This window comes from Bos taurus, chromosome 24 (assembly GCF_002263795.3).
Source record: "Bos taurus isolate L1 Dominette 01449 registration number 42190680 breed Hereford chromosome 24, ARS-UCD2.0, whole genome shotgun sequence".
Classification (NCBI taxonomy): Eukaryota; Metazoa; Chordata; class Mammalia; order Artiodactyla; family Bovidae; genus Bos; species Bos taurus.
The window spans coordinates 10,767,646-10,793,379 of NC_037351.1; the positions used below are offsets into that span (position 1 = coordinate 10,767,646).

At 39.1% G+C, this 25,734-nt stretch overlaps 1 protein-coding gene across 2 annotated transcripts in view; it reads right to left on the bottom strand.

Annotated features, from left to right (window-relative positions):
• Positions 1 to 10,719: 10,719 nt before the first annotated feature.
• CDH7 (cadherin 7) overlaps positions 10,720 to 25,734 on the bottom strand; it is a 149,974-nt gene continuing 134,959 nt past the window's right edge. Inside the window, exon 12 of one of the 2 annotated variants that reach the window (XM_005223999.5) lies at positions 10,720 to 13,432. In XM_005223999.5, the coding sequence (XP_005224056.1) occupies positions 12,939 to 13,432 (494 nt within the window). In that variant the 3' untranslated portion in view covers positions 10,720 to 12,938. The remainder of the gene's footprint in view (positions 13,433 to 25,734) is intronic. The other variant, NM_001192904.1, reaches the window with a different exon arrangement.

Consider the following 25,734-nt stretch of genomic DNA (forward strand, 5'->3'; position numbering starts at 1 on the left):
GAGATGGTCGGGACAGCCACCAGTACCTTTTATAACAGAGAATAGGAGAGGGAGGCCAAGGCCCAGGAAAGGGAGAGAAGGAAGGAGACAAGGCATGCCCAGACGCTGGCCACCCTCCAGGGAAGCCCTAAGGCAAACCCCAAGTCCTTGAAGGACAAAGCATGAGGCAAATGCCTAATCTTTAGACAGGCAGGACATTGGGCCAAAGAGTGTGCAAACCATGGAAAGTCTTCTAAAACAGTTTGCTACAAATGCCATCAACTGGGGCTGTGGGTGGAACTCTGCCCTCGGAACCCGTGGGCCTCAAGGTCAAGTGCCAAGTCTCCCCTCATGATGGTTCAACAGGACTGAAGTCCATTCCAGCCACCCCGCCTTTCACAGATAACCATCACGGGGCTGGAGCCAACTGGATGTGGTAGGTAGGTGCAAGAATTTCTTAGTTGACACAGGGGCTACCTACTGTGTTCTAACCTCCTATTCCAGAGCCTTCTCCTCCCAAATCTGTACCATTTGGGGTGCTACAGGAAAAACACTAACAAAAAGACTTACCTGAGCACTTCTTTGTTGCTGGGATGAAAAATATTTCCCAGAAGTTTCTGGTGGTCCCTGAGTGTCCTACTCCCTTATTGGGAAGAGATTGTTCCCTGCCTTCTGAATCTTCCAGCTATTGATGACTTGATAGAAGATGCTTTAAAACTCTCTTATGGGGGCAAACTATTTTTACCAGCAACCAAGTAAAACAACTCCTGAATGCGAGAGGTCATTTATGGATGTCTGAACAAAGAATCCTCAGATATCAAGTAGAACTAATGGAAAATCTAGGCCTGACTATATCCCTTTGTGTGGTTCTTAACCCAGCTGGCCTCCTGTGTACCCCCGAGGGCTCTCTCCCCTTTCACTCTTGCCTAGAAACTTTGGACCACTGGACAAAACCCCGAGAGGGGTTGTCAGACGATCCTCTGACCAATCCTGAGGAAATCTGGTACACTGATGGGAGCATTTCTCTTGGATGGGAAAAGAAGAGCTGGATATGCAATAGTCTCCAGTTTTGAGACCATAGAGGCTAAGCCGTTGTCACCAGTTTACTTCAGCCCAATTGGCTGAGCTCATAGCCCTGAATCAATCTTTAAAGCTGGGAAAAGGAAAAAGAGTAGCCGTTTACACTGCCTCCAAGTATGCCTTTCTGGTGCTACATGCACATGCGGCTATTTGGAAAGAAAGAGGCCACTTGACCACCCGAGGGTCCCCAATCAAATGTGGTGATCAAATCCTTAGCCTCTCAGAGTCAGTCCATCTGCCCACTGAGGTTTCAATCTCCCACTATAAAGGACACCAAAAAGGGGGCACAGACGTGGCATGAGGGAACCACAAGCTGATGAGGCAGCTAAGAGAGCAGGGTTACAGAACAATGATAAGGGCTGGCACCTTGGTTCCACAGACTAATTTGCCAGAAACTCCTTCATATACTGAAAGTGAGACTTTTTAGACTAAGAGTGAGGGTTTTCAAGAAGATTGTATGGGGTGGTTCCAAAAGGAGGGACTCTTTTTTCTTCCTCCAATGGAAGTTGGTTAACTCCTTACATGCCGCCACTCATTTAGGGAAGAAGGCCCTCCAAAGATTACTAGAAAGGTCCTTCAGAGGAACAGGCCTCCAAACAACTATAAGGCAAATGGTCTCCTCTTGTGCCACTTGCCAATTAAACAACCCCCAAGGAGCTCGAAGACCCCAGCTGGCCCAGCCCATCCTACAACATGGGATCTACCCAGGAGAGGACTGGCAGATGGACTTCACCCAGATGCCAGTTTCTCAAGGGTACAAATACCTATTAGTTGTAATAGATACAACCACAGGATGGATTGAAGGCTTTCTTACCCAGACTGGGAAGGCTGAGGAGGTGGTAAAAAACTGCTCCATGAAATCATTCTGAGATTTGGTCTGCCAAGGTCATTACAAAGTGAAAATGGGGCATCATTTCCTTCTAATATCACCCAAGGTGTCTCTAAAGCATTGGCCATTACTTACTATCTTCATTGTGCCTGGAGGGCTCAGTCTTCAGGAAAAGCAGAAAGAGCCAAAATACAAAAGTTACTCAGTTGTGTCCAACTCTTTGCGACCCCATGGACTTAGTCCATGGAATTCTCCAGGCCAGAATACTGGAGGGGGTAGCCTTCCCTTCTCCAGGGGATCTTCCCAACCCAGGGATCAAACTCAGGTCTCCCACATTGCAGGCAGATTCTTTACTGGCTAAGCCACAAGGGAAGCCCAAGAATACTGGAGTGGGTAGCCTTTCTTCAGGAGATCTTCCTGACCCAGGTATTGAACCAGGGTCTTCTCATTGCAGGCAGATTCTTTACCAACTGAGCTATGAGGGAAATTACAAAGAAAGAGCCAACCAATTCTTAAAGTCTGTGATAAAAAAGATAACCCAGGAAACCTCGCTGGGATGAAAGGAAGCTTTACCAATGGTTCTCCTTTGCACTTGTATTGCCCCCAAGGAACAGGTTGGTCTTAGTCCTTATGAGATGCTATATGGGAGACCTTTTGTTTACATCAATGACCTCTTCCTCGATCCAGAGCCTCAGTCGTTCTGGTCTTAAACCATGGCCACTGGGCAATTCCAACAGGATATATGCTTGTGGGGTGTCAACCAGGGCCCAAAAGATTCTAAACAGCCACCAGTATATTCTCCAGGGACTCTAGTCCTTTAAAGTCTGGAAAGATGGGTCCCCAAAGGCTCAACACCAGCCTACATGGAAGGGCCCCTACCCTGTAAAACTTTCTACCCCCACAGCAGTCAAGGTACCAGGACATGACTCCTGGATTCACTATTCACGAGTCAAGCCGTGGAAGAAAACAGAAGAGGACATTCAATACACCTGTGAGCCCCTGAGAGAGCTCAGATACCTATTCAGGACTACAAATGAGTGCCACTCTAATGAATACCCCCATAATTAAGTTTGTGGGATAAGATTTCTCAGGACAGCTCTAAAGAACCAACACAGCTTGGCAGGAGTTGCACTCCAAAATAGACAGGAGATAGATCTCCTGTCCTGATCCCTGAACAAGGAGGGCCTTGAGCCATCTTGAATGAGATGTGTTGTTTCCGGGCAAATACCTCCAGCTAAATTAAAGAAAGCCTCACAGTACTCAAGAAAAACATTCAGCTCCTACAGGATCTCAAGAACGAGCTAGAGAGCCCTTGTGGGTGGCTACAGTCTCTCTTTGGGGGATCCTTCTCCTCAGTTCAGTCACATCAGACTTTGCAACCCCATGGACTGCAGCACACCAGCCCTCACTGTCCATCACAAACTCTTGGAGATTACTCAAACTCATATTCATTGTGTCAGGTCAGGGATGCCATCCAACCATCTCATCCTCTGTCGTCCCCTTCTCCTCCTGCATTCTGTCTTTCCCAGCATCAGGGTCTTTTCAATGAGTCGGTTCTTCACATCAGGTGGCCAAAGTATTGGAGTTTCAGCTTCAGCATCAATCCTTCCAATGAATAGTCAAGACTGACTTTATTTAGGATTGACTGGTTGGACCTCCTTGCAGTCCAAGGGATTCTTGAGAGTCTTCTCCAACACCACAGTTCAAAAGCATCAATTCTTTGGCACTCAGCTTTCTTTATAGTCCAACTCTCACATCCATACATGATTACTGGAAAAACCATAGCTTTGACTAGACAGACCTTTGTTGGCAAAGTAAGGTCTCTGCTTTTCAATATGCTGTGTAGGTTGGTCATAGTTTTGTTTTGTTTTTTTTTTCCAAGGAGCAAGCATCTTTTCATTTCATGACTTCAGTCACCATCTGCAGTGCAGTGATTTTAGAGCCCCCCAAAATAAAGTCTCCTACTGTTTCTATTGCCTTCCCATCTATTTCCCATGAAGTGATGGGACCAGATGTCATGATCTTTGTTTTCTGAATGTTGAGTTTTAAGCCAACTTTTTCACTCTCCTCTTTCACTTTCATCAAGAGGCTCTTTAGTTCCTCTTCACTTTCTGCCATGTGGGTAGTGTCATCTGTGTATCTGAGGTTATTGACATTTCTCCCAGCAATCTTGATTCCAGCTTGTGCTTCATCCAGCCCAGCATTTCACATGATGAACTCTTCATAGAAGTTAAATAAGCAGGGTGACAATATGTAGCCTTGACATACTCCTTTCCTGATTTGGAACCAGTCTGTTGTTCCATGTCCAGTTCTAACTGTTGCTTCTTGACTTGCATACAGATTTCTCAGGAGGCAGGTCAGGTGGTCTGCTACTCCCATGTCTTTAAGAATTTTCCACAATTTGTTGTGATCCACACAAAGAGTTTGCTATAGTCAATAAAGCAGAAGTAGATGTTTTTCTGGAACTCTCTTGCTTTTCGATGAAACAGTGGATATTGGTTATTTGATCTCTGGCTCCTCTGCCTTTTCTAAATCCAGCTTGAACATCTGGAAGTTCACTGTTCATGTACTGTTGAAGCCTGGCTTGGAGAATTTTGAGCATTACTTTGCTAGTGTGTGAGACGAGTGCAATTGTGTGGTAGTTTGAACATTCTTTGGCATTGCCTTTCTTTGTGATTGGAATGAAAACTGACCTTTTCCAGTCCTGTGGCCACTGATGAGTTTTCCAAGTTTACTGGCATATTGAGTGCAGCACTTTCACAGCATCATCCTTTAGGATTTGAAATATCTCAACTGGGATTCCATCACCTTGACTAGCTTGTTTGTACTGATGCTTCCTAAGGCCCACTTGCTGCGGGGAGACAGAACCAAGGAAATTACACACTCCCCCAACATGTTTTAAATTATTACAGACAAAATGCAATTGCTATGTAGTTATCTGATCTGTTGTTTAAAAAGTTGATTTCTTTTGAAGAACTGGTCATATTCAACGAACTATACATTCCATATCTTGAGATACATAAACATAGTATTTATATTCATAAAAAATATAGCATGTAGCAATAAGATAGTGAATCATATAATTTTTCCTGCTTTTAAAAATATCAGTCATTAGCAGCATAATTTCATCAGTTAATGCAACAAAAATGTAAGAGTTAATTTGAGTGTATATTGTAGCAACATTCTTAGTAGTTATATAGCTACTAATGTATTTATTTATAATGCTTGTTCATGGGAGCTTTGAATAACCAGATAACTAATTCCTGAGTAGAAGATTTTGGCGGGTACTCTTTCTGCCCCCTTCTGATGCCTATGTAAGAAGCTTTCTCTATCTCCTTTATACTTCAATAAAACTTTATTACACACACACACACACATACACAAAGAAGATTTCTTAATGCTCATTTTATGAGTAGACTAACATATCAGTAGTACCTATGCATATTATTTTTTAATTTCTGATGGCTTCTTCATTTATAAAAGGCTATTGGAAGATATTAAAAATGCTTTCAAGTCATCAAGAGTACAGAATGGTTTTCATATTAAGTCAGTATTATTCTACTCTAATTCTTTGAAGTATATAAATGATTAATTACACAAGCACCAGTCATGACTGACAGAATTATTGAATTCTCTATCAGCATGCCCATGCTGATTTGCTTAACTCTTATTAGCAGTTAAATTAGTTTGGTTTGGATCTCAACCTGCAAAGACCTTATAAGTTCAGTTCAGTTCAATCATTCAGTCGTGTCTGACTCTTTGCGACCCCATGAACCACAGCACGCCAGGCCTCCCTGTCCATCACCAACTCCTGGAGTTTACCCAAACTCATGAAAGACTTTATAAAATACCTGTTCTAAAGTAGTTGCTTCAATTAATAATATCAATTGTGTCTTTTCCCAACTTAGGATATTAATTGCATGTTTTTTCCCTTATTGCATATTTCCCAAGCCAGAAATTATCCATGTTTACCACTAAGAGGAAATATAATCAATCTTATTACATAATTTCCATAATTTTCCATAATAAAGCCTTACATTTTTACAGTGCTTTACAGTTTACACAGCATTTTCACTTAATCATCTCACAAGCTTCTAAAACAGACAGGATGGTAATTAACTCAGTTTTAATCACAAAGATATAAAGGTTCAGAGAATTAGAGTGGTATCCAGGGCACAGCCAAAATGTGCTGGAACTGACTTCTACCCAGATTTGATAACCACGGACAAGGGGTGCTTCCTCTTACACCAGTGATGCTCAACAAGCCAAAGCCTGGTGACAAGTCACAATAAATAATTCACATTCCACATTCTGTGTTGACAATGAGATGGCATCTACTCAATAAAAAGAAAACAAGGAAGACAGTTATCCAGATAGTTCAGCTAAATGCTGTCCCCTTAACACCACAATCCTTTCCCAATTTAGATTCTTAAGCAAACAAAATATTGCTCCCTTGAATTTATCAGACTTTGTCTTATTGCTTAATAGGCATTTGCCAAATGACAATAATACACTGGAATTAACAAGATAATATTAGGTTATTTTTTAAGGTCGTTTCAGACATACTTTCCAATGTCACTCAATCATACACACACACCTGTTCTTTTAAGATCCAAGCCAGTACAAGGCAGCATAATAATGAAAAAGTGTCAAGAATGTTGCACACAAAGGCTGTCTCCTTTTTGCTTGAAAAATTACTCCTGGAATTATACTTTATAGTACCTGCCAAGTCACAGCCTCAAATAACTCCCATTTTTCTTAAGGGCTAATCCCACTCTTCTGAAACAATTTCAATTACACTGAAAATGGAAATGCTATTATTCCTTTCTTGTTCTTTTGATTATGATGATGATTTGTTACTTAATCTTATTATGTTAGTTTTCCTAAACTTTCATATACCATGGAATATATACACAATATATGTTAATAATTTAAAAATAATTGACTATAGAAAAGGAAAGATATACCCATTTGAATGCACAGTTCCAAAGAATAGCAAAAGAGATAAGAAAGCCTTCCTCAGTGATCAATGCAAAGAAATAGAGGAAAACAATAGAATGGGAAAGACTAGAGATCTCTTCAAGAAAATTAGAGATACCAGGGGAACATTTCATGCAAAGATGGGCACAATAAAGGACAGAAATGGTATGGACCTAACAGAAGCAGAAGATACTAAGAAGAGGTGGCAAGAATACACAGAACTATACAAAAAAGATCTTCATGACCCAGATAACCACTCATTTAGTGTGATCACTCACCTAAAGATAGTCAACCTGGAACGTGAAGTCAAGCGGGCTTTAGGAAGCATCACTACAAACAAAGCTAGTGGAGGTGATGGAATTCCAGTTGGGCTATTTCAAATCCTAAAAAATGATGCTGTTAACATGCTGCAGTCAATATGCCAGTAAACTTGGAAAACTCATCAGTGGCCACAGGACTGGAAAAGGTCAGTTTTTATTCCAATCCCAAAGAAAGGCAATGCCAAAGAATGTTCAAACTCCCACACAATTTCACTCATCTCACACACTAGCAAAGTAATGCTCAAAATTCTCCAAGCCAGGCTTCAACAGTACATGAACAGTGAACTTCCAGATGTTCAAGCTGGATTTAGAAAAGGCAGAGGAGCCAGAGATCAAATAACCAACATCCACTGGATCATCGAAAAAGCAAGAGTTCTGGAAAGGCATCTACTTCTGCTTTATTGACAATGCCAAAGCCTTTGACTGTGTGGGTCACAACAGACTGTGGAAAATTCTGAAAGAGATGGGAATACCAGACCACCTGACCTGCCTCTTGAGAAATTTGTATGCAGGTCAGGAAGCAACAGTTAGAACTGGACATGGAACAATAGACTGGTTCCAAATCAGGAAAGGAGTATGTCAAGGCTGCATATTGTCACCCTGCTTATTTAACTTCTATGCAGAGTACATCATGCGAAATGCTGGGCTGGATGAAGCACAAGCTGGAATCAAGATTGCTGGGAGAAATATCAATAACCTCATATATGCAGATGACACCACCTTTATGGCAGAAAGCAAAGAAGAACTAAAGAGCCTTTTGATGAAAGTGAAAGAGAGAGTGATAAAGTTGGCTTAAAACTCAACATTCAGAAAACTAAGATCATGGCATCTGGTCCCATCACTTCATAGTAAATGAGGAAAGAATGGAAACAGTGAGAGACTGTATTTTGGGGGGCCCTAAACTCACTGCAGATGGTGACTGTAGTCATGAAATTAAAAGATGCTTGCTCCTTGGAAGAAAAGTTATGACAAACCTAGACAGAATATTAAAAAACAGAGACATTACTTTACTAACAAAGGTCCATCTAATCAAAACTATGGTTTTTCCAGTAGTCATGTATGGATGGGAGAGTTGGACTATAAGGAAAGCTGAATGCTGAAGAATTGATGCTTTTGAACTGTGGTGTTAGAGAAGACTCTTGAAAGTCCCTTGGACTTTAAGGAGATCCAACCAGTCCATCCTAAAGGAAATCAGTCCTGAATATTCATTGGAAGGAATGTTACTGAAGCTGCACTATTTTGACCACCTGATACAAAGACCTGACTCACTAGAAAAGCCTCTGATGCTGGGAAAGATTGAAGGTGGGAGGAGAATGAGACAAAAGGATGAGATGTTTGGATGGCATCACTGACTCGATCGACATGAGTTTGAGTAATCTCCAGGAGTTTGTGATGAACAGGGAAGCCTGGTGTGCTGCAGTGCATGGGGTCGCAAAGAGTCAGAAACGCTGAGTGACTGAACTAAACTGATAGATTTAAGTTCAAATAAACTACCTAGACAAACAGAAAATGAATTTTCTTATGTGTTAACTGTCACATATGTTCCATTTGTCCCCAGACATCCCTGACCAGAAACAGTTTAGAGTAAGTCCAAGCTTTCTTTCAATCAACTTTAATTAGATCTGCTGCTGCTGCTAAGTTGCTTCAGTCGTGTCCGACTCTGTGCGACCCCATAGACGGCAGCCCATAAACTTTCAAATAATGATTTAGAAACAACTTGGGTAGTTAGAACAGTTTGAAAGTCAACTTTTGTTGTTGTTCAGTCACTCAGCCATGTCCAACTCTTTGTGACCCCATGAACTGCAGCACACCAGGCTTCTCTGTCCTTCACTATCTCCCTGAGTTTGCTCAGACTCCTGTCCATTGAGTTGGTGATGCCTGTTGCCCCTTCTCCTCCTGCCTTCAGTCCTTCCCAGCATCAGAGTCTTTTCCAACGAGTCACCTCTTCTCATCAGGTGGCTGAAGTCAAAAGGTGTCAAAATAACATGGAAAATTTGATGCTTAATATTTGTAAGTAGTACTTAACAATGTTAAAATATTTAAACAAGATGCTTTTTGCCTCTTGCAGTATATCTAACTTTATCTTAAGCTCTTTTGGATTTTATATTTGAATATGATGCTAACACTTTATTTGCATGTAAGTTCTTTGAGCATGTGCACCATACCACAAATACAATTCCTACCTTATACAACTACGCCATTTACATGAGAATAATTGCCGAAGACTGCTCGTCATCCAGTGTGGTAGATGTAATTGTGCGTGAAGTTAAAATAAATGTAAGACATTTTCAGAGGGCAGAGTGAATAGGCGGGTAGCAAAACCTTCACATTATTATTTCTTGCCTAACTGTAACTGCAGTCAGCCTCAGCTGAGCTTCCCACCAAAGGAAAAAGTTGACCAGCTTCATCTAGATGACTGCTTGTAGAAAGATCTACTCATTGCCTCTGTACAGCATCTTGTCTTCTTCTCTCCTTCCTAATTTTGGTCTGCAACTGACTTTGGAATATTGCTTTAGCATAGTGCACATCCGGAATCATAATTTAGGCTTGATCAGCAAAATTCCACTTTCTTGATAAGGTTTAGCTTTCCTGTTCTTTATGCTGACTTAAAATTATCCAAGAGTAATAATCTAGAGTAGAGGCCTGAGTTTATTTCTTTGAGTTGGAAGGTAACAAGTTAAATGCAATTAATTTTAAGAAATGAAATTGTCCAAAATATGCATTACTTTGTATACCTTCAGTTTCTAATGGTGCCCCCACAGGGACAAATGGAAAATATGTAAAGTTGTTGACTTGCCAACCATTTTCTGCAGCCCATATGAAGCGGGTCCCCTCCTTTCTACCTGTAGCTCTAAGGATCTGATACTAGGAAGTCACGACTACATGAACCTGTATTTAGTACTAGAACAGGGCACATATTGCTCTCATGTCATCATTTGATATTCTATTCATTCATACTGTATTTACAACTAGATTTCCTTTTATAAAGCAAGCAGTGAAGTGTTAGTAAACAGCTACCAACTATTAACAGTTCTCAAAAAAAGAAAAGGTAGTGTTTGCTGATTTCTGTGAAGGTCTATTACCACCATGGCTGACCTACCAAGATATTATCACTAGAAGCAGAATCGGGAAGAAATATGCAGAATTGGTACTTAGGAGTTGTTCTGAGCTGGCTCCAGTCCACCACTGAATTTTAGTGGTTAGATGATATAACAGGTATTTATTTAGACGCTTTTGGAAAATTCTGTAACTAGCTCTAACACTGATTTTTGTTCATTGACTACTCTCTGGGTTTACAACAGAGCCTCTCTCTCAAGGATGTCAGATAAACATATATAACCCTAGATTTCAGAAGAAAAAAAAGAACTAAAATAACATTCACCATCATTAAAAGAAGCTTAGCTAGAATACTTCATATAAATTCTCTATTAGGGACACACTTGCAGCCATCTCAAGATTTCTTTTAAACACCACTGAATCAAGTTCAATACCATATTATCATCATCTTTCACACACAAAATGGCAATTGAGTATATGCAAGAATTTCAAATCTTTATTTAAATTAAAGCCTTCCCCCCAATCATTTACTGGCAAATATGAAATTTTTTTGAAAAAAGAAGAAAATATATATACTTTAAAAGGAGAGAAAGCAAGATGAATGGTGTGATGTTCCTTTTCTAAAGTACATTCAAACTTCCATTTATGCAACAATCAGCAGCTGTGACATCATAACCCAAATGTACTATTTTATCTTCTTGTGGACAAGGGGATTATTACACAATCATATTCTCAGCACCTTGCTGACTTAACATTTATATCATTCCTGCACTGCATTCTGATTTTATGGACTTGGGTGAATGTACTATGCTTTACTTTTGTAATCTGAAAAACGTATGTGATTAAAAGTCATGAACAGTATCCTTTACTCTGTTATACAATTGGTTTTGCATATGCATATGTGTATTAATGCAGCAAGAAGCATGTCTAGTCATGAAACAATGTCTATAAAACTATTCAAATGAAAGAACTGTTTACAGATAATTGTATTTATTGAATTATTTATTTTGATGAAGCTGAAGGCCACTTTCACATACTTCATTTCTAAAGGTGGGCTGCAATTTTACAGAATCCTACAGAGTTTCTCCTCATGTAATCAAAATACTGATACTCTGGTTCCAGTGTTTGTCTTTCAGAAAGCACTTTTAGAAACACAATTTCCTATACAATGTCCACTATCTGTAGATTTATTAGAACCCATCAATAAACCCTTTTTAAAAGGTAAAAAGAAAAAAAAATTCATTCTTACTTGACTATATTCACATTAAACTAGTATTAACCTAGAAAATAATGTTAGGTAGAAATAACACTTTCATCATAAAATTCTTTTTCTCAAACACATGTGATTACTTGAATTTCCTCTGCTCACTTTGGCACGTCTAAACTGGTACAGAAAGTATACACTATTTGGATAATTCTTGAGAAACATATTTGCATCAGAATTGAAAGATGGATTTTGAAATTTATAACATTACATTGTTTAAGATATATTCAAAAAAATCTGTCCATATTTTTACAGCAAAGGAGGAGGGGAAAACAAATTCTCAAAAGTTTTTGGAGCTTCTAGAACTTGTTACCTTGAAAAATAAATCTCGCATCAAAGAAAATCTCAATTCTCTCTGAAATCTTCCTTCTATAATACACTTCCTTCCAATGTTCTCTAAATTCTAATGGCTCAGACAGACAACTTCTATGTCCTTGTAGCTGTGTTCCTCTCTGAGATGTGAACAGTATTAAGGGCTCAATTGCTCAACCTTTTTTTTTCTTTCTTTCTATTTCTATGCTTCATTTCCTTCATGTAGCTCAGAGTGGAAACAAATCAACATGTTCTGATGAGCTTAATATTCCGAGGCAGGAAGATGGACCTGAATTGAGTGGAGATTGGAGCTCCAAAATAAATATAACACCATGTGTCAAATAAAAAAAGAAAAGGTAGTCTCCTGTACAAATCAGAAGAGATAATAAAAAAAAAAGGCAACGAATAGACAGCAACTTTTTTTCATACCTACACAAGTATCTCAAAAAGATTGCCAACTTTAAGAATGATTTACCTGTTGCTTATTTGGAACACTTCTGGATTTATCTGCTAAACAACGGTTTATGTTGCCTTAAACCAAATTTTATTGGCTTGTATTGGAGGACTGGGGAGGATTTTCTGAGAATTTTTATATTGCGAAATAAAATATATTTGCTAACCCACAGCAATAAAATTCTGCTGGATGCTCTAATCTAGCAAGCAGAAAGCATCACTGTAAATTAAATTTGTCCCAAGTTTTGATATGCAAGAAGTTCCAGGACTTTTTCCTGGCATATGGTGTATTACTCCCTCACTGCCGATACCATCACTGCACTACTCACTCAGAAGGCTGGGTGCCTTTGCAGGTATCTGAGAGTTGCTGTCTATTCACAAACCACTGAGCATTTCTTTTTTTTTTTTCAATCAAAAAAGCTTTCAAATGCTCAGAGTCTGTGGTCAGTGCAGTCCCTTGGACAAGTCTAATGAAGATTTGCTTCACCAAGGCAGAAACCTAAACAGTTAAAAATGGAGGAATATTTACAACCATTTCCCTTTAGCAAGCGGAGTTCTTGTGTTCTGCACGTCTTTTGTTTGTGTTGCTGTTTTTTTTTCTTCTTCTTTTTTTTTTTTTGCCTTTACTTTTCCTTCAGTACCTTTCAAACGAAGGTCTCCAGGGCTATGAGTACAAGCTCTCCTGGCCGTTTCCATACATGTCTGCGAGGCGTTTAAAACGCGGTCCCCAGTCACTAAGGTAGTCATAATTCTGATCAGAGTTTGAGCTGATGGAATCTAGGGAGCTGAGAGATTCCGCCACCGAGCCATTCCCCTCGAAGGCGTACGTCTGCAAGGAATCATAAGGCGGGGCGCAGGGATCCACGTCGGCTTCTTTCAGTCTCTCCCAAATAAATTCCCGGAAAATGACATTATCCGGGATGCTTTTAAAAGTCGGTCGACTCAAAAACTGGATTTCCGGGGTCACATCCCTCCGGGTCTTGGTGTCTCTCATGACGTTGAGGTTTCTGAGCGCGGCCATGTCGAAGGCTTCCGTGTCTTCCTCTCCCCCACCCTCGTCGTCGTATCGGACGATGTTTTCTCTGATATCTCTCTCTTCGTCGAAAATCAGGGGCTCTTTTTTCCGTCTTCTCATGGTGACGATCAGGAGGATCAGCACTATGACAAGGAAATAGCAAAGGGACAGTTTCAGTCAACTCACCGGTTACCCCCTCCATCCTGGGGAAAGTAGGTCTCTGGTGTTGATTTCAGGTGTTTGTCCTTTAAAGGGAAATGAATGGCCTGCCTACTTACGCGGGAACTCACAGCAGTAGATGCGCTCAAATTGCTAAAACGCCTTTAATATCAAACACTTTTTATACATCAAGAAACCCTTTCCCACACCAGTTCAGAATGATGCCACCCTCTTGAATGTAACCTCCAAAGCATTTGACAGTGCTCGTGGGAGGACCAGCTCAGGATTAACATAATAATTTCAAAGCCATGAAACACAAAGGGACCTTTCTTTTTTTTTTTTTTTGGAACTCTTTTAATTGCTGGAAAGGCAAAGCGACATTCATAAATGTTTGGGGTCTAATTTAACAACTGCCATTTCCGAGGGAAATGGATTATAGCATTTGGCTGGGTTCTTTGAAGAAATGCCTAGTACTTGTCTAGGAAACTCAGCTGTTAAATAAAATCCAGTATGTCAGACCCTATACAAACATTAAAAGCTTCCCTCTAATAGAGTCCCACTTTCAGCATGAAACACTGAACTGAGTTTTTAATGTATTATGCCTACAGGTGTTATGCCTACAGGTTGTAAGGTTTTAGCAGTAGCCAAAGATTGATGGAAGAAATCAATCATTTCTTTAACATTAGGAGTTTTTCTTTTATCAAAACATGCATAATAAAGGAGATGTTTGCACTGGAAAACAGAGACAAACAACTACACTGGCTATACTTTTAAACAAACTGAATATACTTTTTGTAAGTTAATTTTTTTGGAGTTTAGTCGCTTTACAATGTTGTGCTAGTTTCTGCTGTATAGCAAAGTGAATCAGCCATATACATATATCTGGTCTTCTCTGGATCTCCTTCCTATTTTGGTCAACCCAGAGCATTGAGCAGAGTTCCATGTGCTATACAGTACCTTCCTGCCAATTAATCCATTTTATACACAGTATCCGGAGAAGGCAATGGCAGGCACCCCACTCCAGTACTCTTGCCGGGAAAATCCCATGGATGGAGGAGCCTGGTAGGCTGCAGTCCATGGGGTCCCTAGGAGTCGGACATGACTGAGAGACTTCACTTTCACTTTTCACTTTCATGCATTGGAGAAGGAAATGGCAACCCACCTCAGTATTCTTGCCTGGAGAATCCCAGGGACGGGGGAGCCTGGTGGGCTCCCGTCTATGGGGTCACACAGAGTTGGATATGACTGAAGCGACTTAGCAGCAGCAGCAGCAGCATGCATAGTATCAGTAGTGTATACACCAGTCCCAATCCATCCTATCCTCCTCTTCCCCCTTGATGTCCATACATTTCTAGTCTATATCCATGCCTCTTTCTCCTTTGCAAATAAGATCATCTACCTCGCTTTTCTCAAACTGAATGTGCACTTTTGCGCCTCTTAAGAAATACAGTTGGCCTTCTGGATCGGCAGGTTCCACATCCAAAGATTCAACCAAACTTAGATTGAAACTTTTTTTTTGTTTTTCAATTTCAGGAAGTTCCAAAGAGCAAAACTTGAATTTGCTTCACTTAGGCTACAATTTATACAACATTTACGTTGAATTTGCAACTACTGACATAACGTTTACATTGTATTGGGTGTTAGAGATGATCTGAAGTAAAGCGGAAGATGTACATGGGTGATATGTAAATATTACACCATTTTACGTAAAGGACTTGAGCGTTCTTGACTTCGGGAATCAGCTCCCCACAGATGCAGCTGGACAACTGTATACACGAATGATGACTGTTGCTCTGCTCTGGCTACGAGTTACTTAATGCTGCTTGACTTGGGAACATATTAGATTTCATGGCCTACGAATTAAAATGAAGTAGAAAGGCATTCTTGGATTTTAGAATTCAAAAATATATAATCATTAGTGAAAGTCAGTGAATTATCTTTGGCTACAAAAAAGATATCCTTTTAACAATTTTAATCACAAGAACTGTTTTCCTGGAAGGTCTGGAAGTCCCAAAATATATACTGAGTGGATTACTGTTTGAGGTATATTACTCTCAGCAGTTTAAAAAGAAGTTTATATTTAAAATACCCTTTAAGGTTTTTCTTTGGCATTAAGAACACATTTGAGAACAAAAATATAAAACTAAGAAAGACATCAAAGTAATTTGGAGTAATTAAAGGTAATGAGTAGGGGTGAAGCATATTCCAGCCTTCACCCTCAATTTGTTTTAAAAAGCAAAATCTAAACATGAATTAATTTTAACCATTTTGTTATCGTCAATGAAAAGTATATGCTTTCTTAGGCATGTGTTTGCTATTTGTTTTCCATCATCAGTAGGAATGTGACTGACAAAAATAATCTTACTGGGGATCTTTAGAAATAGGGGGAAGCCACTTGTTTATTGCGGTACTTTTTTACTTCCTTTACTTCCTTTCCTGTTTGACCCTGGTTCCCCCACAACTGTAGGTTGCTTTACCTGCAACCTACAGTTTAGGAACTGATATACATTTCTGAGCTTTCTGCCCACTTTCTCCTGTTGCCATGGCACATAAATGCTTTTCTCTTCATCTTTCTTTCATCTTATTTACTACACTTGAATGTTTTCAACTGGCTTCATCAAAGTAGCAGATGTGTAATTCCAAAACCCATGGTTTTGAAATGAATGAGGCATCATTCATTTCCTGTCTATTCCCATAAATACTCTGCTGTGTAGAGTATTTGCTCTTTGCTAAGTAGATTCCCAACCCTGTCCCTTTTTGTCTTCTGAATATTATCATGTCCACCACTCCAGAGCCTTTTAGTTTTCAAGCTCCATGCCAGAATGCTATAGCAAAAACATGTTCACAAAAGATCAATATGTTTCTGTTGTAACATTCTGGTATCAAACTTGAAAATTAACATATAGCTTTGGTGTCAAGCAGGCCTTTGATAAAAGTCCATTCTTTCCTGATATTAGCTGCGTGATATTTGCCCAGTAGTTACAACTTGGACAAGTCACTTAATCTGAACCTAGCCATATGTGATAGTGATAGCCAACTTCTGTGCTCACAGTGGGGACTAGAGAGATCAAAGAGATTCGGGAATCATGCACGGAGATGAGCAACAGGCCAGGCACTTGCTGTTGTGCAACAGAGATGTGTTCATAGTTATCCTGTGACCTACAAGAACATTCATGCAAACTTCTGTGAACACAGCAAGTGAAGACGTTGTGTTTCTCCCCTGAGGGAAAACCAAGAATGAAGTTAGGTAATAAGCAAAGTAGAAGGCATATCAAGCTTATGGCAAGACCTATGCCTAACAATGAAATGGGAGAGAAAAAAAAAACAGTAAAGTAAGATGATGGTCTGAATGCAGAATATCAGCTGACCTTCCCAGTAATTCTCTGGAATAAGTCTTTTCCCACTAGCAGATTATCTCAGACACGAAATAATCTCTCTGTGGTCAACATGATAATCTGGGTTGAGTAGTACTCCCATCTATCTTCAAAGCCTTTGCACTTTCTCTCATGCTGTCAGCTTAGAACTTCATAGACGTTCTAATAGAGATAAAAGCTGAGAACTCAGGTAAAAGTTGCTAGAACCCAGAAAGACACATCAGGAAATTTAGATTTATATACTTTAGTTTCTGAAACTTTTTTATATGGTCTGCTAGAAACAAAAATAATTGCAGCAGAAAGTTTAACCAACAAAGACTTCTCATTAAGAAGTCAAACCGAGTTAAGACACAGAAAGCAAAGGTGAGTATCCAAAGAATTGTGATGGGTGGACTGTTGCAAGCAGTTGAAAATGAGAAATACGCCACACAAAGTGGGGTGCTGGGATGGAGCAAATGTTCAACTGAGCACAGAAGGATGGAAGAAGTGACGGCATAAGAGTAATGAGGGTATGAAGAAGGGTAGAATTAGATGTAAGAATTAGATGTTATTTTCATTTAAGTCAGTACCTTAGAAGACAAAATATTTCAAAATTCTCAATTCTCTTTATTTCATATAAGTACAATGGATCTTGTCATATATTATCTACATCTTACAATTATTTATTATGCTCTGTTGTAAATGTATTTTCAAACTTGCCTTCTGACCTTCAATTACAGTGTTTAGGAAAAGTGAAACCTGAGAACCCATGGGTGCCTCAGCCCATGGGGACAATACCCATTTAGGATATTAATATCTTATGAAGTTTGTTGTATTTCCCAGTCTTGCCTGGGGCTGAGAATAAATGGGAAGTCTTTTAGAAGGTTAGACAGTTTAACATTTCAATGACTTGGGAGAGTATTAATTTCTAACTACTTGAGCATGTATAAAAAATAAATTTTAACCTTTATGGAGAAGAAGTATTAACTGCTCTTCAGTGGCTATGGAGATAATCCCTGTATTAAAAGGAATATTTTCTGCCTAAGTAAGCACAAGATTATATATTTTAAAATGCTTTATCACATGTCTTTCTGTCATATGAACTATACGTCTGAGTGGAGACAAAAGAAAAGATTTAGGCCTAGTTGGAGCCTAGACATGCACATGTATCGTGCTTGTTCATGAATTTATACTCCACTTCACAAATATGAGTTAACCATTTAGTACATGACTTTGACATAGTTATACAATGTTGCGCATACAAGTAAACATACATTTCCTCATGGAACTTAGAATTAAAGTAAAGTGAAAGTGAAGTCACTCAGTCATGTTCGACTCTTTGCGACCACATGGACTGTAGCCCACCAGGCTCCTCCGTCCATGGGATTTTCCAGGCAAGAATACTGGAGTGGGGTGCCATTTCCTTCTCCAAGGGATCTTCCTGACCCAGGGATAGAACCCCGGTCTCCTGCATTGTAGGCAGATGCTTTACCATCTGCTCCACCAGGGAAGTCCTTAGAATTAAATGGGTGGACAAATATTCATCAAATAAAGACAACTGTATGTAAAAGAAAAACAGTGATAATTATTCCAAAAGAGGAAAATATGATCTTACAAGGATATATTAGAGCTTCCTCGTGGCTCAATTGGGAGAGAATCTGCCTGGTAATGCAGGAGACCCAGGTTCAATCCCTACGTCGGGAAGATCCCCTGGAAAAGGAAATGGCTACCCATTCCAGTATTCTTGCCTGGGAAATCCCATGTACAGAGGAGCCTGGCAGGCTACCATTCACAGGGTTGCAGCAGTTAGACACAACTTAGTGATTCCACCACCACCACCAAGGATATATTAACCTATTAGGGGAAACAGATCAGAAGCAGAAGAAGTAACAGGATAACTGAAGCCTGAGGGTCAAGAGGTGAGATGAAAGAGTATTCTGGGCACAGTCAACCAGCGAACGAAAGTGTGAGACCAACCTGGGGGAAGAGTAAAGACAGACATGGGAGGGAAGCCAGGAGACGTAGGCAGTAGCAAGGGTTAAGGAGAGCATGGTATGACCAGATTTGTTTCTAGAAGAAAAGTCATTCTGATTAGACTAAGGAGGCAGGGAAGAGTAGGTGTGAGAAAGGAAGTTGGAACACTCTTAGAGCAGAAAATGTGTCATGCTGACCTACATTTCTGATTGTAGAATTCAGTTTCCTAACATTCGATTTCAACATTTTCCGAGTATCCCAGTGTGTAGGAAATAGTGCTGGGTACCGGCCAAATATAGCAAGAGTGATCCCCACATCCCAGCAGCTCCCTGTGGAGGCTATATATACACATATAAATATAGTACAAATCGTCATGCGACTCGCTGTAAGAAAATACAGGCATGCATGGGTGCCAAGAAGCAGGCGGACCGGGAGAGTACCAGTCTCTAAAGATGTAGAAAAATTTAGAAGTTCACACTGTAAGTTAGTAAACTCTTCTTTTTCTAATTTTTTTTTTTTTTTTTTGTATTGGGGTGTAGCCGATTAACAATGCTGTGATAGTTCAGATGAATAGAGAAGGGACTCAGCCATACATATACACGTATTCATTCTCCCCCAAGCCCTTTTCCCATCCAGGCTGCCACAGAACATTGAGCAGAGTTCCTTGTGCTATACAGTAGGTCCTTGTTGGTGATCCTTCTTAAATACGGCAGCGTGCACATGTCCATCCCAAACTCCCTAACTCTCCCTTCAGTGAACTCTTTTTCCAACCTTCACTGTGGTGTGTGTCAGATACACATCTAGACATTTAACCTGGAACATGGTTTTTATTGAATCACCTTGGCAGTATTTTGGTCCTACTTTTCTAACCCACTTCCCACAGGCTAACAACAGAATTATTTGCCCAGAACTTGATAGAATTCTGCAGATGTAATCTGATGACCACAAAATAGTACTAAGTTCTAAATAAGGCTACTTCTACTAAAGAACAACTTTTTCCATTCACGTATTAACATATTAAACATTCAGTCTGGGGCTCATTTTAAACCACAGTCATGTAAATTACCTTCCAGTCGGTTTTCCCCATGCTTAAAAATCTGTAAAGGATTTTTAAGGTGCATATGTAACCCAGTTAACTATCACTTTCTTAAGTGTACCCCATTGTTTATAGACTACTTCCAAAAAGTAAATGTCTGAGTATCACTTAATTCAACAATAATTTTTACAGAGCACAGATTTTCTAAAGCTATAAGCCCTAGAAGGGCAGTGATGCTGTTCCACACAGATATACCTAAAGCAAAAGAACAATACTCGACAGTATGATTTCAATAAATGTTTGTTAAATTGACAAACAGGTAAGATACTATGGTGATATGCAGATAGCTCTTGCCATTAAGTTCAATAACTTAAATAAGAAAAAGCAATTATTATATAATGCAATAGTTACAGAGCATTATAACATATGCTAAGAATATATGGATGGAAATGTTTAGCCAGGATGCTCAGAGAATGCCTCACAGAAGAGATGACAGTGAGGTAAGAGGTGATGGATGAACCAGCCTTCACCAAGAAATATTATTTGCTCTATGGTCTTTATAAACATTCAGAATGTATTAGTCATAAAAGGCTGTCTGAATCTTCACTACTCAATGCGGCAGCCACGGATGGTGAATGAGTATTTGAAATGCGGCTATCACTATTTCAGATTGCTCTAAGTGTAAAATGTACATGTGATGTTAAAGACAATTTTTAAGTAAAATATAATAATAACTGATTACATGTTAAGATTACAATAGTTTGTTCATACTGCTTTAATATATTGTTAGCATTTATTTCACTTTAAAAACTATTTTTTCTAACGAGGTTCCCTTGAAAAGTTAAAATCACACATGTGATTCACATGTGTTTCTTCTGGACAGTCGATTTAAACAAAAGATTTGAAAATACCAGAAAAATCGTAATTGCATATGGTCTTATGATTATAGTAGGGGATTTAATTACCAAATGACATATTGAATAGTGAAATAGCTATCATACTACAATTATTACTCTATTAGGTATAAGTGAAAAACAACCTAAATGAAAAATTGTTATTAGCATAATCAGAATACAAGTTCAGTAATTAATTATAAATAATTATTCACATCAATGGGCAAATAGAACTTAGCTTTTTAATAACTTCTACCTCCCCCTACTTCAAGTTTCCTTCTCTCCAAAATGGAGATAATATTGAAAGAAAGTATTTCACAGTAACTTTATGAAGATTAAGTGAATTTATATTTGCATCATGCTTAAACAGTGCTACACAAAGTAAGCACTATCTGATTTGGTTTAAAATGTCATTTTTTCTGAATTTCTATAATAAATTCTTACACACTCCAGTTCCTATTTCTTTGGTCTTGCTAAAATTTGAATCATATAACTGATGCACAGAATGAAACATACACTTTACCATTCACACACATATGATTTTGATAACCCTAGTTAATTTAGTTGATGTGTTTGATTAGCTACTCTCTTCCATTTAGTGGAATAACAGATACTGGGCCTATTCATGAAGAGCATAAAATGTAAAACAAATGTAGTAACATAAGTAGAATGCAATAAGTACTATTCACCAGTTCACCCCAAAATATTTTTTCTTCTGGGTGCCCTATGCTAGGCTTTGAGAACATAATGGTTTTACAAAAGAGAGATTAAGATCATTACTTTCAAGGTTTTTTTTTAAATTTGAGCACGATAAACATTTACCAACTATGATACCCACTACAAAGGAAACACACTGGTTTTGTAATAAAGAACTGTGGGCATGAGGAGCACCTAATTTAATCAGGACATTCCCTCTTTCAAAATAATACTGAACTGGGGCACTAAGAATAGTAAGAATCCAACAGTTAGAGGAAGCTGGAAGAAGGTCTCAGGAACAGGGTGGCACATTTGAACTTCATGGAAAGAAAGGCCAGGTGGTTCTTCCTACTGGGTGAGTGAGGGATCAGTGTAATGTCATCGAGACATGAGCAGGTGTCAGAAGGTGCCTTGCTTTGTGGGCTTGAGGAACATCTGGATTTTATGTAAGTATATTTAATGCTTCTGAGATGTTTCAAGCAATGAAATAATTTGTTTTAAAAAGTGAAATGACAGGAAAAATACAGGGCTACTAGTGAAGTCAGGCTGTGATCACAGAGAGATGTCATTGGAAATGACACCTAAGAAAAGACGGAAAGGATGAGAGAAGTCAGCTTACCACTTTGTCTGGATCTATGTGCTGTGTAATCAGATATATGCAGATTCCCAGAAGAGAGGGCCCACGTTTGGATTTGCACTTATGAACCCACACTTCCCAGGTAGCTCAGTGGGAAAGAATTCGCCTGCCAATTCAGGAGACACGGGTTCGATCCCTGGGTCAGGAAGATCGCCTGGAGGAGGAAATGGCAACCCACTCCAGTATTCTTGCCTGGAGAATCCCATGGACAGAGGAGCCTGGTGGGCTACAGTCCATGGGATCTTAAAGTTGGACACGACTGAGCTTGCATGCATACGCACAGCCTAGGCAGAGTCACCTATTACTTATACTCACAAAGAATAAAGAGCTGTAATTAATAAAATCCAAGTGTATGATTCAGATAGATATCAAACATAGCATTTTTAACTGAAATTTAAACTGCATTTTAGCAAAGCTTCTATGAAATCTCTACTACAATAATTTTTTTTTTCCTCTTTAGGCTGGATCTCAAATAAAGGCCTAAAACTGTAGAATATTTTGAAATGGGAATATTCAGGTCCAACAGAAATACAAATTAGGGATAATGACAAAAATCAAATGTTCTTTTCTACTACTGAGTACACCCAAACACCCATGGATTCATTTGGTATCATGTATGATATATGCCTTGTCTATGTCAGATCACGATTTTCTGAGATGCTACATATATACAATGATGAAACACTGCTCAGTCATTGCCTCCAAAAGCAGGAGTCCACCAGACGAGATAGATGAGTAGACAATCTGGTTTGCATTCATCAGCCAGGAAAGATGCTTTAAGATTGTTTTGCTGCCTTAGGAACAGCACCCCACTTGGACTCAGGAGCAAAGCAGGTTAAGTGCTGAATACAAAAAGGAGTTACTGCTTGTTGGATTCCGGGGAGAGGTATTCCAAGCAAGAGAACAAAGCTTTTAAGAAGACGTACAAAACAAAAGAGGATGAGTCTGACAAAGTGCTGCTTTGCAATCTGACTAAATACACTATGAGTGGAAAGAGAGAGGTTCACCTGAGAGGGAGCAGTCAGGTCATAGAAAGAAGGTGATTCTAGTCTGTAGGCAATGGGGAGCCACAGAAATTTTAAGCTGGGCATGTTGCAATCACATCTGCTTTTAAAAAGCTTACTCTGTGTTTCCATTAGGTTGGAGCTGATAGAGACTAAGGGAGCTGCCATTAATTCGGGGGGTGGGCGGGGGGAGATGGACCCTGGCCAAAATCAGGTAGAGTATTAAGGGAGCGAAAGACACAGATTCAAGAATCAAAGTGAAATTAACAGCACTTAGGGGCTGACTGGCTACAGAGGATGGGACAGAAGAGTGCAGGCTGACCAATTCCACTCAAAAAACACACAAGGAGGGACCAAATCAAGAGAAGAGGCAGGGACACAGGAAGATTGTTCAGTGCATGATAATTTCAGACTTCTCGTGTCAGCAGTCTGGCAGAACAATGTTCTAGTTCTGTTTAAGATCCAAGCCAGAGATTTGCAAATCATGTGCATATATGAGATACTGCCTTCCAGGCCTCACGACAGGAAGAAGTCTAATCGCAACTGAAATTGATCTTACCATTCCCTAAAACGAGTATCACAAAGTTCCTCTCCAATAACTATGTGAGTTAGAATTATTTCACTTAAGGCTCATGTGAGACAGAAAAACTGACCTAAGTACAATATTTGCCTAAAGACAGCTAGTGTATTTTGGTTGCCATGAAGAATAAGCTCACATTTAACATACTCCCAAGCTTGAGAGAACACATTTAAGATTGTCTGAGTGGAGGACACTTTAAATTAGACAGAGTTCACCAAAGTCCTAAAGCCACTAGGTGAAACAATCTAAGATAGACCTGCCATATATACAGATCAACAGGTGGTTCCCAGAGGCACACAAGTCTTTCAAACTAGAAAATACTTATGGAAAAATATCTTATAAAGGATATCCCCAAGGAAGTCTGGGCTGTGTTTAGGTCTTGGCTCTGACACCTTATAATGTTGTGCATGTCTCCTCTAATATACAATTTTCTCATGCAAAATGTAGGCATGGTGGTGGCTTAGTTGCTCAGTTGTGTCCAATTCTTGCGACCCCATGGACTGTAGCCTGCCAGGTTCCTCTGTCCAGGGATTCTCCAGGCAAGAATACTGGAGTGGGTTGCCATTCCCTTCTCCAGGGGATCTTCCTCACCCAGGAATCAAACCTGGGTCTCCTGCATTGCAGGCAGATGCTTTACTGACTGAGCTACGAGTGAGCGCTAACGTCTAGCACTTAGTACCATCTCATTCAATGCGATTCTTTTTTTAGTATGTTTGCACTTGTTTGAAAGAGGAACACAGCTGCTGCTCTAAGTAGGCCACTGGAATCTGCCTGTTATTATCACTAGGTCTGCTACGTTGTTATGTTTTATCTTTACAGATCACAATGCAGATTCATCTTTTACATATAGTCCTCACTTTTTTCTTTGCAATTTAATATTTTTACTTAAGTACTACTATCATTTATAAAGCCAGGAAAATATTTTATTATTGTACTAAATTATGAGTGGTCTCCACAGTTAAGAGCAGAGGAAAATACTGTTAAGGTCTTTTCAAGGAAGAAAAGTGAAAAGAAGCATGAAACCTAAACATCCAGCTGCCAAACTTGGACACACTAATTTCATGAGGTGGACAGTGATTTCCACAAATGCCTTCTAAAAACTAAAGGTGGGCCAGTCTAACTAATCTCCGTTGTGTCTGAGGAACCGAGAGCTAGAAGGGATGTTATAGAACTTGAGGTTCTTGGACCTAAAGATCCAAATAGGGAAAAAACAAAAATTAATATAAATGCATATAACTTAATATAAATATAAGCAACTAACAAGGGATTTAATCTCCAAACAGCTCAATCAAAAAAATGGGCAGATCTAAATAGACATTTCTCCAAAGAAGACATACAGATGGCCAAGAGGCATGTGAAAGTAAGTCAGACAAATATCAAGTAATAGCACTTACATGTGGAATCTAATTTTAAAGTGATGCAAATGAACTTATTTATAAAACAGACTCACAGATCTCAAAATCAAACTTATGATTACCAAAGGGGAAACACAGGGATAAGGGATAAAATAGGGGATTGGGATTAATATATACACACTATAAAAGAGAGAACCAACAAGGACCTACTGTACAGCACAGGGAATTCCGCTCAGTATTCTGTAATAAGCTATATGGGAAAAGAATCTGAAAAAGAATGGACATAGATAGATGTAAAAACTGATTCGCTTTGTTATACACCTGAAGCAACATCGTAAGTCAAAAAAACAGTACTCCAATAAAATTAAAAAAACACACATGAAGGAAAATATTTATCTTCTAGGTTATCCAGCTACTATAAAATAAACATACAAATTACCTTTTATTAACATGTTTTGAAATCTGGTAAAGAAATAATAAGCAGTTTGCAATGGTCCAATCTTTTTCAAAACTGACTCTAGTCCTTTACATTATATTCAGAATTTAATTGGGAGTTACTTGCCATTTCTAATGAATTTCTAAGTTTTGGCCATCTATATGAAGCTATAGGAAAAAAATAGCTAGTGCTCATCTAGATTTGGTTAGCTGAAGGTAATAACTTCCATTTTCATGAGATTATTTCCACAGTGTATTAGTAAGTAGGTCTTACCTTGGTTAATAGGTTGAGAACTTGCTTTATCAATAATACTTAAAATTTA